At 42.4% G+C, this 15339-nt stretch overlaps 1 protein-coding gene and 1 long non-coding RNA gene across 8 annotated transcripts in view; one reads left to right on the forward strand and one right to left on the reverse strand.

Moving 5' to 3' along the window:
* LOC135315519 (uncharacterized) overlaps positions 1 to 2667 on the reverse strand; it is a 37017-nt gene extending 34350 nt beyond the window's left edge. For all 4 annotated transcript variants that reach the window (XR_010375012.1, XR_010375010.1, XR_010375011.1 and 1 more), the window contains exons 1-2: positions 2593 to 2667; positions 1738 to 1984 (exon numbers count right to left, since the gene is read on the reverse strand). This is a non-coding gene — a long non-coding RNA (uncharacterized LOC135315519). The remainder of the gene's footprint in view (positions 1 to 1737; positions 1985 to 2592) is intronic.
* Positions 2325 to 15339, forward strand: part of INPP5F (inositol polyphosphate-5-phosphatase F) — a 52416-nt gene continuing 39401 nt past the window's right edge. Inside the window, exon 1 of one of the 4 annotated variants that reach the window (XM_064464264.1) lies at positions 2325 to 3083. In XM_064464264.1, the coding sequence (XP_064320334.1) occupies positions 2987 to 3083 (97 nt within the window). In that variant the 5' untranslated portion in view covers positions 2325 to 2986. The remainder of the gene's footprint in view (positions 3084 to 15339) is intronic. The other 3 variants (XR_010375009.1, XM_064464262.1, XM_064464261.1) reach the window with 3 other exon arrangements.

Below are 15339 nucleotides of genomic sequence, written 5' to 3' on the forward strand. Positions count from 1 at the left end.
CTTCAGTGCTCCTAGCTAGTGTGTGCCCAAAGGAACTCTTGATTTGGTGTGACAAAGGGAAGCAGAAACCTCTGGCAGTGGACGGAAATTCCTAAAATGGATCTGCTACTGACAGAACAGACTCACTCTGGAAATCTCTGCCCTCAGCTCCTGGTTCCCATACCCCCACTGGAGATTCCCCCTCCCTTGTTGTGTGACAAATGCCAAGCCAACTGTTCATGGAGCTGTTAACTGAGTGGGTGAGTCCACAGCAGGGGGCAGGACACCTTTCTTGCTGTCATTTTCGTATTATTGTTTATACTTACAAGACAATATTAATCATCTTTGCTAAAGCCTTTATGGGTTTCTCAGATAATTAATTCAACATATATGTAAACATCAAATGCTTACATTTACACAATGAAATGAAGGAATACCACTGAATAAGGTGTTTATTTGCACTGTCCAGAAACCACCAACAAAATATTCAGGCTGGCAGGTGTGTACAACTGGCAGCTAAAAGAGATTCTTCCACCTAAGGAGAGTTAACTTCTCAAAGATCTGGCTCACCTCCCATCTTAGCAAATCTCAGCTCCAAATAATTCTCAAATTTTTTTTTCTTAAGCCTTCACACATTGCACTGTGAAAAAGGGAATTCTGCAGCTACTGCCACTAAGATGGCGGTTGCCTGTGACACAGGCGGTTGCCTGTGACTTATTATTGCCCTGCTCATAGTGCAAGGCAGGGAAGAGACAGAGCAAAACTCGAGAATCTTTTCACTGTCAACTGCCGGTTCCTTGCAGGGTCGCAGAGCGACTTCTCTCCCAAAGAAGCTGCTGCTACAATTTTACTGAGCTGAGCATTTGAAAGACCTGAGGCTCTTTCTGTCCCTCACCCTTCCCTCTAGGCAGCTAAAACTGGAAGACGCATGCAGCTTTCTTACCACACCAGGAGCTTTTGGTTAGAGGCACAAATTATGTCCCATTGCAATCACAGCTCTGCTGTCCTGTCCGTTCCCTTTACCTGAAATTTCTCAATGCCTTCTCTACTTGGGCTAGGCTTCATTTTATGGCACTATAAATGTATATCATTTACAAGTGAGAAAACAGCACTATGTTGCCCTGCTAGGAAACAAGCTGTGGACCAGTCCATCCCTGTACTGCATTCTTGTGTATGTTTGATATGTCTTTGAAAATATGTGACATCTTGCTTATGGGAAAATCAAGAAGAAAGTAATTCAAAAGAGATATATTCATTAAAATGTTGAGAACCCATTTAAAACCTTCTCTTGCCCGGTACCTGCAGAGTGATATGAATTACTAGCATTACTAGCATTCTGCCAAGGGCCTTGACTGCTACATACAAGAACTAGGCAGGACAGTGATACACTGGAAGCTGTAGGGCATTCATAAAGCACAGGATTTTCAAAAGTGGGATCTGTAGCCAAGAAAGAATAGTGCCGTCTGTTTGCATACCTGCCCTGGGGAAAATGTTAAGAGATACTAGCATCTATTATCAAATCAAATAGAGTTCAGTTCCATTCATATCGTTCCTATACTATTTAAGTGTACTTAAAAAAAAAAAAGCAAAAATATCAGAGGTAAGACCTTATATTTGAAAGTAAAGTTTTAAATTGCATTCAAAATAATATAAAGCCTGTCTAGAGACACAAAAAAAATGATTCAGGAAAGAAGCACAGATGGAAATAAATAAAAGGATGAGAAAACTGGTTTTCCAGTACTATGTAAAACTACTTACTTGCATGTGCCATTAGTTTTCAAGATATACTGAAGATCTTCTTTCAACAAACCAAACTGTTCCCAAACGGCTGTATGCACCATGGGATGCTTTTTGTCTACGTCCATTTCTACTTCAGTTTTATAGGGAGTGGGACTTCAGCTTCGGTCAACAACCAAAAGCTCTGGAAACCTGTGGACAAGTGGACAGTAAGGCTGGGGTAGGTCTGTAGCAGTGACGGGTTTGCTGGCACATTTTCCAGTGTTGCCTGGAGAGGAGAGAGGGGGTATAATTACCCTTGTACAAGGAGGTGCAAGGGCATAAATATACTTTCTGTATAAATATTTAAAATCATAATGAGTCCTGTGCTCTGGCGTTGAGATTTCTTTCCACCACTAGCTGATGTACTATATCAACTCCTGCCTGTTTCCACCTATTATTAAAATTGCCCCTTCTTGGGAAAAGCTGCAAAAGCTTGGGGGATACAGGCTCGGCTGTTACACTTCGTCTGTGGCGGCTAACTGCAACCTCCTGCGGCTTGCGCTGCTGAAGGCTTCCAGGCCCTGCGGGGGCCCGGCTCTCCTCCAGGCACCAAGCGGCGGCGAGCGCAGGCCGGGGAGAGCCGGGGCCCCCCGGGGGACGGGCCGGGCCGGGCCGGGGAGAGCCGGGGCCCCCCGGGGGACGGGCCGGGCTGCTCTCGGCCTCGGCGAGAGAGCGTCGAGGCTGGGCATCACCGGCGCTGAGGGGAGGGCACGCGCCCCGCCTCTGACCCAGCCGCCGGCAGCCCCGAGCGCTACCGCCCGTTATCTCCGCCGCAGAGCGCACAGCGTCCTGCTACCCACCTCCCTCCCCGCCACGGCGCCTCAGCCCGCTCACCTCCCCGCTCCTCACCACCTCCGCGGGCTGCCCCGGCGGGGGGCTTACGGGACCAGCCTAAGGGGACCAGCCAGAGAGGACGGCGGACGAGGGCGGGGCCGGGGACCGCAGCCCCGCCCCCGTGCTCCTCAAGCCCCGCCCCCGCAGCGGTGCACCTTTAAACGCGCGCCGAGGAACTGACGGGTAGTATCACGTGCGGTGCGGGTGGGGCCTTAGTGTGCGCTCGTGCCTAGGCGGCTACGGAAGCGAGCGCGCGCACCCGCGTCCGGCTCGGGAGCGCGCCCCGGCCCTCCCCCTTCCACCCGGCGGGAGCCCCGCGGCTGCAGAGCGGCGGGAGCGCCCCGCTCGCCCTCCTTCCTTTCCCTTTTCTCCTTCCCGGTGGCGGAGTGCGAGGATGGAGCTGTTCCAAGCCAAGGACCACTACATCCTGCAGAGCGGGGAGCGGGCGCTGTGGTGCAGCCGGAGGGACGGCAGCCTGCAGCTGAGAGCTGGTGAGCCCCCACCGCGGCGCCGGGGCCGGGGCGGGCCTCCGTGCCCGTTTCCTGTGTGGGGAAGGGCGGGCCGGGACCCACCCGCCCGGGGTGCCCTCGCCGGCGCGGGGCGGTGGCTGCGGGCGGCCGGGACGGGAGGGAGGGTCGGCGAGGGAAAGGGCGGCGGTGGAGGGACTAGCCCTGGGGCGCCCCGTGGCGGTGCCGAGCCTCGGCTGAGGGCGGGGGGCGGCTGGGCTTGGTCGCCGCGGGTCGCCCTGGAGGCGGCGGCTCGGTGCTGCGGGGCTCGGCGCCTCCTTCGCCCCGGTCCCCGCGGTGCCGGAGGTCACGCGTGTCCGGGCACTGGTGGCCCGGCGGCAAACGTTATCTTCTGCCGGCTCAGGAATTGTTTTCTTTTTTTTCTTGCACAACGTGTTTTGTTTCTCTGCCAAACCCAGCCGGGCTGCCCCTGCCAACGCCCCGAGCTTAACCTGAATAGTTTGTAGCGTTGAAATGCATCTGGTCACCCTTAGCGGGAGCATCACCAAGTAAGAAAGGGCCATCTTGTGTTGGTGTCAGCCTTATGTAAGTGATGCTTGCCAGCGTTTCTGATAAACGGTGATTGTGTCTTTGAACGCCTGTGTTCTGCGGTCTGCTTTTTTGGGGGAAATTGAACAGGTGTCTGAGCTTGCAAATCGCTCCCAAATTTTTGTTTAGTGACTATAGGCAGTGTAAGTGACAATTACACAGGGGGCTCCGTGTATTAATATCAGGCTGCACAGAAGGTAGTGGGAACAAAAATTGTAGATGGAGTGAGTTGTGTTAACAGATATTTCGAAACAATGGTAATTATAATGTGTCATCGGGGAGGTTAGTCAGTAAAGGTGTCCATAAAATGAAATTCTGTCCGTAGAGATTAGCTTCCTTTGAGTAATATACATAGCTTAGACATAAAGGACTATAGTGTACCTGCTTATAAGTTAAAAATACTCTAAGTAGCTGGATGTCTCACCAAAGAGGTGGCAGGTTGCGCAGATGTTGCATACAGCTTTCTAAAATCGGGATCCATGTTGTGCTGAAACAGCCAGTTAAGCACACATATGACCGGGTTGGCTATCCGGGGACAGTATGCTTCATGAGCCCTTTTTTTTTTTTAAATAAAAAGGCTGGAATAACTTTATACTTAAACATCAAATACCATTGTTATCTGTGTTTATCCAAAGAACTGTTTTTCATACTGGTGTTTCTTGTGTTATGTTTTGTCAGTGCAATTTGTTGGCATCACTTAGATAAAATTACAGTCTGTCTCAAGTTAAACTGACTTATAGCAGCTTCACTTAAGGTTTAATGTCCAGTAATGCTTTGATTTATAAATCACCTCACAAAATATTTGATGTTAAGCTAGCAAACAATACTGGTAGTCAGTGAAATGCATGTTTCTGGGCGGGGTGGTGTGCGTGGAGGGAAACACCTCAGTTTTAGGTTTACGATAGTTATAGTCATCTGCATAGGCATAAAAGCTTTTATTTGACCCAGGGTAGTAAAAGAACAAACTAGTGAACTGTGGTTGTGGAGACTGATGCTTCTAAAAACTAAAGCTTTTGAACACCCATAGCTTGTTTTAATGCAGCCACTTCTGTGATTCTTTTTCTCTTGAAGTCTCTTAACTTCATGGAGACTTTGCCAGTGCCCAGCTGTTTATCTGCACACTGTTCAGCAGCATTTTGTCCTTAGCCTACCTCTAAATTTTCAGCCAGTATACATGTGATCCCTGTTGTGTGTCACCTGCAGATTAATGAAATGTAATATGATATTTGTTGAAGTCTCTTAGTCTGCTTGAAACTGTTGACTGTTAGTCATGCTTTCCCGTTTCAGTGTGTTTGTAGTTTTGTTTTTCCAACCGTGTCTGTCTACCCTCTTACTGGAAAGCGGGCTCTAGGGCTGTGAAATGAAATACCTTAGTATGGTAAAACTAAGCCCAAGAAAAAAACAGTTGCTGCACAAGAAGTATTTCTTGGATCAACAGCTCTTGTTTGTATTCAGATGAAGCTGGATATCCTCAAGCTTACAATTTTATTATGTTTGACGATTTATAATCAAGGCCACTGACTGGAAGTGAGTAAATGTATTACTGTGTGATGAGTCACTGCCATATTAAAAAAAGCCCAAAGTCATAACTTGTGTTCATTGACATGTTTAATAGTCTGTCGAAAGGCTATAATCTAATTATGTGTCTTCACTTGTTTTTGGGGACCTTGGTTTTATTCTGTCCCACAGAGGCTGCTCTGATTTAATCTTTATATGTTTGTGGATTGAAATAGATAATAAAGCAATACTATGCAAGGCTTGCCAGTATGTGAAAGGTCTGAATCTAAAGAGCTGATGCTAAGCTTTATAATACTCTCCTCCCTCAACTATAATGGCATGTTCAGAGATTTGCTAATCTTGAAAGCTGTATTTCTGACCTCTTTGAATCATGGAGAAAACAGTTTGAATTAAAAAAAAGGCAAAAAACCTTGGTAAATATTTGCTATAAGCAAAGTCTGAGGTTGGCCCTAGTTCGAAGGATGTCTGTGTTTACAAAATATTTCTGGTGGCTTTTTCTTTTTCTGAAGTGAAAGCACTAGTGAGTCACCTGCAGGAAATACATGAATCACTCTGGCACCATAGATTTCGTTAGGAATTTAGGTGTCTACAGTGTAATTTTTCAGTGTAGTGAAAAAATATCTGTTGTTCAGCCATGCTCTGAATACGTTATACCATGTCTTGATTGGGATTTCTCTCTTGGTTGACTCTGTTTATGCTCTGCTTGGCTGCTCCTGACTGGTAGATCTACACAGATTACAAACATTGTTTTGTTGATGTTGTTGGTATAAATTTTGTGTATACACATGCATATATAAATACATATAGAGAAGAGCAAAAGTATTGAAGACACTGAATTTTCTTATCAGCAGAAAAAGGAATGAGACTAGTTTATGGGATAAAAACTTCTATTATTATTGTGTTGCCCTTGATAATATTCCAGGCAGTAATGCCAGACTAAATAAGATTGCTACTAAAACTATTAGTAGTAGTTGGGCTTGTTTCTACCACCTCAGAGGAAAAAAAAAAACAACAAACCAAACTGAGATATTGACTGATACACAGATTGGAATTCTAATGCAACTTTTGGGGACTTCATGGTCAAAGACTCGATCACCTCTGCTTGTAGGAGTAAGGTGGTGGTAAGATGTGTCTTACCTCTGGAGCTATAACCAGAGGCAAATGAGCATTTGTTTATTTTAAACACTTTAGGAAATTAGTGTTACAGTACTGATTTTCATCTGTTGAAAATGGTTGTGAATCAGTGACTGAAGCAATGCCTCTTAAATATTTTTCTTTTAATGACAGTCATGTTACCAAACAGTATTTTCAGCGTATCAGGGGAGAGATGTCAGGTTAGGTGTCTTAGTCTGTAGCGTGGAATCTCTGAATCACAGATCATAATGCCATCTAATATTCAAGCTATGTGTGCTTGCCTTACTCCTCAAGGACATTACAGGAATCAGCAGTAATTACTTGCCAGGATTCCTGAGCTGTTCTTCATGACTGTAGACTGGAGGAGAAGAGTAGCTCCTTTGTTGCAAGTCTGGTGCCTGTAAATGCTCAAGTGAAGGCCTTCATTTAATGAACGGTGGAAGGAGCAATACTGCAGATACCAGTAGATGTATCCGTAGGTTTAAGGCTGCGGAATAGTCCTAGGCATGGCTCTGAGGGATGATGGCCTGAGTGTTACCTCATGCTACTGAATCAAGTATTTCATAAAAAACTGACTCCCTGGATTTCAGTTGTATGTGTGGAAACTGCCTATCTATTCTGGAAAAAGAATTCCAGAGGAGGTGGCTGTAGCTTTAGAAGAACTCTCTCCATAGCTCAAGTTACTTCATAAGGGACCTCAAGCTATTTTTTGACACTTTTTTAGCTGCAATGGTTACTGAACTGTTTCTCACCCTTGCCTGCTTCTTCTGTTTCTTCTTTCTCTGTACCCTTTCTTAGTTGTCAGCACAACATACTTGTGTATGTGACAAACCAGATGTCAGAACTGATCTGTATTAGCTGCAACCCAGCAAGAATGTATGCTTAAAAAAAATCTTGAGCAGTTAGTTCCCTGTTGCTGCTTGCTTCTCCTTGCAAAAGAGAAGAGAGAACTAGGGGAGAAGGGTAGGCTGCTGTATATCCTTCATATGATTGAATATTACACACATCAGTCAATTTTGTAGCTTCTGACTGTCAGGCAAGATCTTAAAATGTATTTACGAGAGATAAATTATTTTCTACTTCCATTAAGTAAGATTTACTCTGTAATTCCATCCATGATTCTTTTTACAGGGCATAGTAAATGTAAAACTGAGGCTTAAATGAGTTGATAGTATGCTACATCCTAACCTTGTGAAAACTAAATAAATCTTGAGGTGAGATGTTTCTTGTTTAGTCTTCTGTTGAGTCTTAGTAGCAGACAACAAGCTGAATGTAACAAGTGTCCTGTCTCTTCCCATTATATGAAGGGGTCTAGAAATACCAACCTTGACCCAGCAAAGATGCATAGGTATCTTGGAATTCCTGTCCACACGGAAATTACTTTAGGCTTTAAATAAACACAAGAAAAAGCTCTTAAGCTTGAGTTGCTGTTGCTTTTTTTTTTTCCTGATCTGGAAGTTGCTTGCTTTGTGGAGGAAAAAAACCTTCCTGTCTGAATCTGAATTCTTAATATGCAGGGAGGTCTTTAGAGAATAAGATACAAATCCGGTATCTCAAAATTTGCTTCTCATTAAGTGTTAAACTTGCTTATAAACTTGTGATTTTAAAGTAGTTCTGTTTACTGAATGTTCTGGATTTGTTACGGAAATGCATATGGCTATTCTAATTGAGAAATTGGCAGTGCAACTAAATCTGTATTTCTTAAAAACCCACTATCCTGCTGTGGTAATCTAACTTAATCTAGGATGACTTAACTCTTCTTTAAGTGAAGAACAACAACAAAAACCAACCAGGTTGATTTCAGTTGTGATTTAGCCATATCATTTACCCTTGCAAGTATAATTTGCAAAAATCTTAAGCAGGAAATAACACTTGTTGTAAGAGAGAATATGCAAGCAGAGTCTGCTGCGGAGGGGTGTGCCTGTGGGTACGTACAGGTTTTCTTCTCCCTCTATCCATTTAAACCTTAAGTGAAGTGCTCTAATTCCTGTCTGAGGAGTTAACGCTTCCAGCTGATGATCATTAGTTCTATCAGCTGATCATGTTCTATCAATATCCTTATTTGTTAAAATTGTTGCATTTCACATGTCTTCATAGGAAACAAAGTAATAAGAACAAATATCAAGAAAAGGAGATTGTTGGGCAGATTTCTAGAGGAGAAACTTGGGAATAGTACAAAAACATCTTTTATGAAATCTCTGCTGTACTAAACAGGCATATTAATTCTTAATGATCAGTTGTATATTCTCGGTCCAAACACCTCTTATTCCTCCCCCAATAAAAACTGGGAGAGGATTTTTTCCTGAAAAGCTGAACTGAAATGAATGGAATTCATTCTACTTGAACACTTAAGTTCTTCCTTTTAAGGAAGAAAACTTAGTTGAATAGAAGCCCTGAAACAGTGTTCATTGTGTCTTTGAAAAACTGCAAACAGGCCACTTGAACATAGTTTGAGCTGGAAAACCTGTGCTCTAATTTGAGTAATGTAGTAAGTCTTTATCTCTAACATGATAGGGGACAGTAGGCAAGATCGTACTGAGATGCTGAAGTAAATCACAAAACAGAATTCTGAGCCAAATGTAGAAGAATATGACCTTGCCCAAGAGGCAAAATGTATATGGCAAATGTGCTGGTCTGTCATTAATTGTTAACTTTCAGTTTGTTTTCTCTGTGTCTGTTTCTCAGTGTAGGGAAAAGAGCAACTTTCCCACATATAGCTGATGCTTGGGTTTTTCCCTGTACTGAAATGTCTTCCAGTAGTGTTTCAGTGATATATTGCTTGTTGTAATTTGATTAAATCATCAATTTGTCCCCAACAGTTAATCCCCCCACCTTTTCTTTTTTATGTGGTGTGTGTGGCATGAAATCTACTTTCTGTTCCTGAAACACATGCCAAGTTTTTGAGTATAACTCCCTTATTTACTGTTTGAAATGGCTGTTCCTAATCCATAATTATTTTTCTGCTTTGAGTTGGATTAGCTGGGCAATCTGAGAGGAAAGTTAATTATGGAGTGAGAAGAAAAGGTGACAGTGAGGGAAAACCTTACCTTGCTTAGACTTGGCTCACCGCAGCTATACCAGGATTTCTCTCATGGCTCTTAAAGAAGCATTAACACACGTCAGTTCAGTGATAAATAAAACTACTCGAGCAGAAGGATTTCACAATTGTGAAAAATAATGTTTATATTTAAATCTCTTGAGGATGGGATAGCTTTCTTGCATTCTCTTGGCTACAGCTTTAACTGTTGAGCACACTTTTTAAAACAGCATTATCTTCAGAGCAAGTGAACATAGTGTTTAAACTGTCAGTTCTGTAAGTAGGTTTGAATAAAACCTTTCTCCTGCCTTTCTGATAATTTCCCTTTTACAAAGTAAATAGGATTAAAAAAAATTGCAGACAAGCTACTGCTTTCCTAGCTTTAAGGATACCCACAAACAACTTGAGCTTTGAAATACCATCTGAAAATGGATGTGTATTGGTTTGTAATAATATTAATTAGTGCAGTGTTGTTACTTTTGGAAGGAGTAAAGATACTATTTCCTTACCTGTATCACTTCTGAGAAAATGTGTTTGCCAGCAGGGTTCAGCAGTGTAGAAGAATAAAGGGCATTCGAAAGTAAGAAAAAAACCAAACCAAACCCGCTGAGCTTCAGTGACTTAGTGCCTGTTTGCATTTTAAGAGTCACTGCTGGTCATTTATCGGAATGGTATTTACAGGTTTGTGGAAGGGGTGAGGGGGCAATTCTAATTTCAAGCTGTTGAAACACATCTAACATCTTGTTGTACACATTTAGTCCCCTATAGCAGTGGTCTCTAAAGTGGAAAGCACAAGACAATCTACTGGGTTGTGGGAAGAAAATATTTTGTACTATTAGTAAACACTATTTAAAAATTTTATTTATCTTTATTTCATCCATTAAGTTATATTTTTGTATATATTTTATAAATCTGTAATGTTAGTACAGCAGAACAGATATGTATATTTATAAATTATATATTTGGGGTGCATGCCAGAACACTTCTTACTGATGTGTTGTGTGATTGAAAAATGTTTGAAGAGCACTGATCTACCGGGTTAAACTCTGAGGGGAAAAAGTTTTACTTGGTAACAACAACTGGAACAGGAGTTCCTTGTGCAATTACTTGTAATACTGGATACTCTCCAGACAACTGAATGTTTTCTGTATGTTTTTAAGCTTCCTGAGCAGTGTCTGGTGGGTCAGGGGATTTTATAACTGCAACACAATACAAAGAAGTGTTCTTCATCAAAATGAGTAGCAAGGATTCATTTTTGTTTAGTACTTTCTCTGGGACTTGCATCCTGCTTTTGCAGCAATAATACAAACTTGTATTGTATACTCTGATATCCCTCGCTTTAAATCTCTTGCTATACAACTTGAATTGTGCTTGAACTGTTGCTGTTCATTTAGTCTAACTTTGAGATACTGAGTGGAAGTGTCCAAAGCAACTGAGTCACTGTTTCATTTTCCTAGGCACAGGCAGGGGGATGTGTACTTCATATGTGATGCGCTGCTGCAGTTGAGATGGGCCCTCTGTAAGAAACTTGCAATGAATTACTGTTTGGAAAACATGGTTCTCACCATTGCTTATCCTCCAGTCTCCAGAATTTCTAGCAAGGCTGTAAGGTGTAGTAGCAATGAGAAGACTAACTGGGATTCTTCCAAAATCCTCCTAGTGCAGCCTAGCTGTAGGCTTCTGAAGGGGGGGGGGGGGGGGGGGGGGGGCACGCAGACTGGGTAGTGGTGGTGACTTAATTTCTCTCTTATGAAGCAAAGCATTTAATTTCTAAGTGATTGAGGGCTCTCAATAACACTTACAGACAGCACAAGCTGAATAAATGACAAAGACAATTAAAACAGGTGATTAGCCGAAGGAATAACTTGTTTAAAGGTTGGAGAATATGCAATAAAGTTAACACTTCATGGCAATTAAGGCATTTAGTATTACACATACAAGCTCTTAATACTCCTCCATGTTTCTGCAATTATAGTAGCTTAAAAATAAAACTACAAATCTGTGCTGAAAGGAAAACTTAATTAGCCTCTTTGTTTGCTTAAGTAGTAACTTCCTGCAAGAGAAAGAAGTTCAAGTTATATCTTCCCAGTTAATTTGTAATCTCTTAATCTTGGCTAATATTTCAGAACACTATTCAAAGATGAACCAAAACCTGGAAACAGACTTTCTTTTGAAAGAGGTCATAAAGGTCAAATAGTGCTAATAATAAAGTCTTATAGCTGTCTTTGATCTGAAGCAGACACAATTTAAAGAAAAATTCTCAGGCCTATTTAAAACTAGTATTGAAGCTTTTAGGAAAAAAAAAGTTAACATTTCACATGTCAAATGTTACATTTGCAGAGCTGAAAGATTTACTTTGGCTACTTAGAGTGGTTACTCAGCTTTTAATTTTTATATAAAAATGTCTATTGCTTGTGTCGAATGGTGAGAGATTGCGAGAATTGCTTGTTTCTCAGGCTATGGAAAGAATTTTTGAAAAAATAACATGCATTTGTCTGTGTTTATACACTTACATATAAACTGAGCTTGAAGCTCAGTGATGTTTTTTATGGTTTTTTATACTGAGTACAGTGACTTTCTAGCTGAGGTCCATTCCTGAGAGCTGGCAAGGTTTGAGGAAGGTGGGTATATGCCCTGAACTACAGCAAGATTGGAAGATAGTTAGTTATTTGGATTGAACCAGACAGCGGCTCAGTACTAAGGGCTGGATTCAAGTAATTACAAATGAAATCTTTGGGTTTTTTTTCCTTCCTACCTTTCCTCCCAAAGGAGGCTGATAGCCTGCCTCCTTAAACTCTTTAGACTTGCCTGGAGTCATTCAGTGTTGAGCAAGTGGCTTATCTCAAAGCAGCGGTTTGTTTTCTTATTAGAATTTGTGCCTGACCTCGGATCAACTTTGCTGGTGGTAGACTGGAGAAAGCCAGAACTTAGTTTTGGCTCTTGATGCTCTTCCAAGTTACTTTTGTCTTGCCTCTTTCAGTATTACATTTGTGTAAACACAAAGAATTAAAGAAACCTTGTCTGGCATTGCGTAGCCCTGCCTCACTGCTGGTAAATTTTGAGGGGTGTTGGTGGAAATAATCACATCAAAGCTGGTTTTGTTCCAGATCGGTGATTTAATTTCTATTGTGCTGTGGCTACAATGCTGATACATTCACTGTGAACGGTAAATATAACTTGGTGATCGTTAATCTCTGACGGGGTGTGTGTGTGGGAGGGATTGGCAAAAAGAGGCAGCACTTATTTCAATAGCTTGAATTTAGTTAGCGGGATAAGGGGAAGAATGAAGCAATTTTGTACTTCGGAATGGAGACATGGTAAGCAAGTACATACCTCAGAGTATTAAGGGTGTGTGTTAAGGCCTATCAAACTCTGGCAATTCTTTCAAATTAAACATACTGAGGACACCAGAGAACTCCCTGAGTCAGGGAAGATCTTCCATGGGGCTTGGCTCGCTGCTCATAGTGACTCTGTACACAGCTTCCTGCTTTCTGCTTTGAAGGACAATGACTGTTTTGACAGTGCTCATTATCACCAGCACAATACTGTAGGAAGTCTGTTTCAACAACATTATGTTGCAGTTTCAGATTGATAAGTCTTTATTCTTGGTTGTCTGAGTTTGCAGAGATCACTAGGTGACTAGTATGACATCGATAGGATGATAAGTTAGTGTGGGGAAAAAGTAACTGTATCGAGAAATTGTATTTCACATGATATCTCAAAGCATTCAGTCTGTTTTGTGTGTAGAAGAAAGTCTAGTGTTTCCTTTGATAGAGCCTTGTGGTAACTAATTCCTGTTGATAAGGCATTTCTTTAACATAAAGACAAATAAAATTCAAACTTGCCATGTGTATGCTATCCGAAAACTTTTAGCTGAGGATTTTCAGTTTTGTTTTGTGTGGTTACTTTCCTGCTTGGCTTTAAAGATGTAAATACATTCTGTAACTTGTATTACTGTACAAACTTATGCTGCCTCTTAAATTCTGCTATATTTTACAGTTAAAGACTGATCTCCTACAGGCTTGCAGTTAACTTTCTTGGATCTTTGTGTATTTAAAACTGTTACATAAGCAAAGATTAAAAGGTTAGAATTTTCAAAGATACAAGATGGTGGCTGAAGATTGCGGCTGCCAGAATTGTCAGACAGACAAAATGTCCGCAAGGAAACAGTCTTGAAAAATCTTAGAGTATTAGACAAAACTTGGAGACACCTTCTTCCAAAATGGATTAAATAGGACTACACTCAACATGAAAGCCCATATTCTTTGGGGGTCGGTGGGGGGCATGATGAACCTTTTAATTTGGTTCATCCATGTTACATTTCCAGGGTGTACTCCTCAAAAGCAAGAGGTTCATATGGTTATTTACTGCAGTGATATTTATTCAGCATGATTGGGTGTTGGCTCTGAGTTGAGGTACAGCTGTCGTGGGAAACTGAGCTATAATCTGTAACAAAGTTGAAAACAGAAGGCCACAACCAGATGTGTTTTATTTGGTTAAAACAGCTTGGTCGCTTCTCTGCTGTCACACCTATTCCTATAGAAAGTTCTCTAGAAATAGTGTAAGAAAGTCTTGTGATACTGTCACCAAAGGAAGTTAGTGTGACTCCACAATTGGTATTTTTTTTCATAGCCTACAGGCATTTCTCTTGTAAGACTTCTTTGCATGTAGTTTTTCTCAGACACTGAAAAAAAAGTTAATCTCCTCAAATGTTGCTAAATATGCATTGATTTTTTTTTTCTATGCCTTCTCCGTGGAAAATCTTCTTGAAACAGTCAGTCTTCACTGTTAGTAGCTTGATAACCACACTATCTCAAAAGCCAGTACTGCTCAGCTGGTGGATCCATATTTGCTGTCTTTAAAGTCTTAAAGTGTAATGCACTTAATTCCAAATGCATTATCTTTTTCTCCCCAAGCTGCTCTATACTTTAAGTGAACATAGGAGTCAGTTTAGATCCAGTTCTCACTGTGCCTCTGTACCACTTGGGAGAAGTATTCCTGTAGAGGTCTTGGACATTGTGTATGATTATGTCTAGGGCTACATATGACAGAGTAACTCACAAAAGTAATAGAACAACTACATAAGACCTACTTGTCCTACAGTCCCTGATACCTGTTTCCTTATATCCTTTTGCAGGCAAGGCAGAGTTACCGAATCCCGCCTTTGCTTCAGTCTTTACTGCTAAGGCTGGTCCTCAGGCATCCCAGCCCCCAGAGGTGAGGGGGAGTCTGGAGAAAGGAAGATTTGCCCTTGGTTGAGGAGGATTGGGTTAGAGAACATTTAAGCAAACTGGATCCTCACAGATCCATGGGCCCTGATGTGATGCACCCACGAGTGCTGAGGGAGCTGGTGGATGCTGTTGCTAAGCCACTTTCCACCTTTGAAAGGTCATGGAGGACAGGAGAGGTGCCCGAGGGCTGGTGGAAAGAAAATGTCACTCCAGTCTTCACAAAGGGCAAGAGGAGGACCTGGGAAACTATAGGCCAGTCAGCCTCACCTCTGTCCCCGGAAAGGTGATGGAGCAGTTCATCCTGGAGGTCATCTCCAGGCATGTAGAGGAAAAGGTTATCAGAAGTAGTCAACATGGATTTGCCAAGAGGAGGTCATGCTTGACCAACCTGATAGCCTTCTATGGTGGCGCAACTGGCTGGGTTGATGAAGGGAGAGCAGTGGGGTGTTGTCTATCTTGACTTCAGCAAGGCTTTTGACACTGTCTCCCATAACATCCTCATAGGTAAGCTTAGGAACTGTGGTTTAGATGAGTGAGCAGTGAGAAGTGGCTGAACAGCAGAGCTCAGAGGGTTGTGATCAGTGGGGCAGAATCTGGTTGGAGGCTTGTAACCAGTGGTGCTCTCCAGGGGTCTGTGCTGGGTCCAGCCCTGTTCAATAGAGTTCATTGATGAATGACCTGGGCAAAGGGACAGAGTAGCCCTCAGCAAGTGCTGATGACGCCAAGCTGGGAGGAGTGGCTAATACACCAGAAGGCTGTGCTGCCATCCAGC

Source organism: Phalacrocorax carbo, chromosome 12, assembly GCF_963921805.1.
Source record: "Phalacrocorax carbo chromosome 12, bPhaCar2.1, whole genome shotgun sequence".
Lineage (NCBI taxonomy): Eukaryota > Metazoa > Chordata > Aves > Suliformes > Phalacrocoracidae > Phalacrocorax > Phalacrocorax carbo.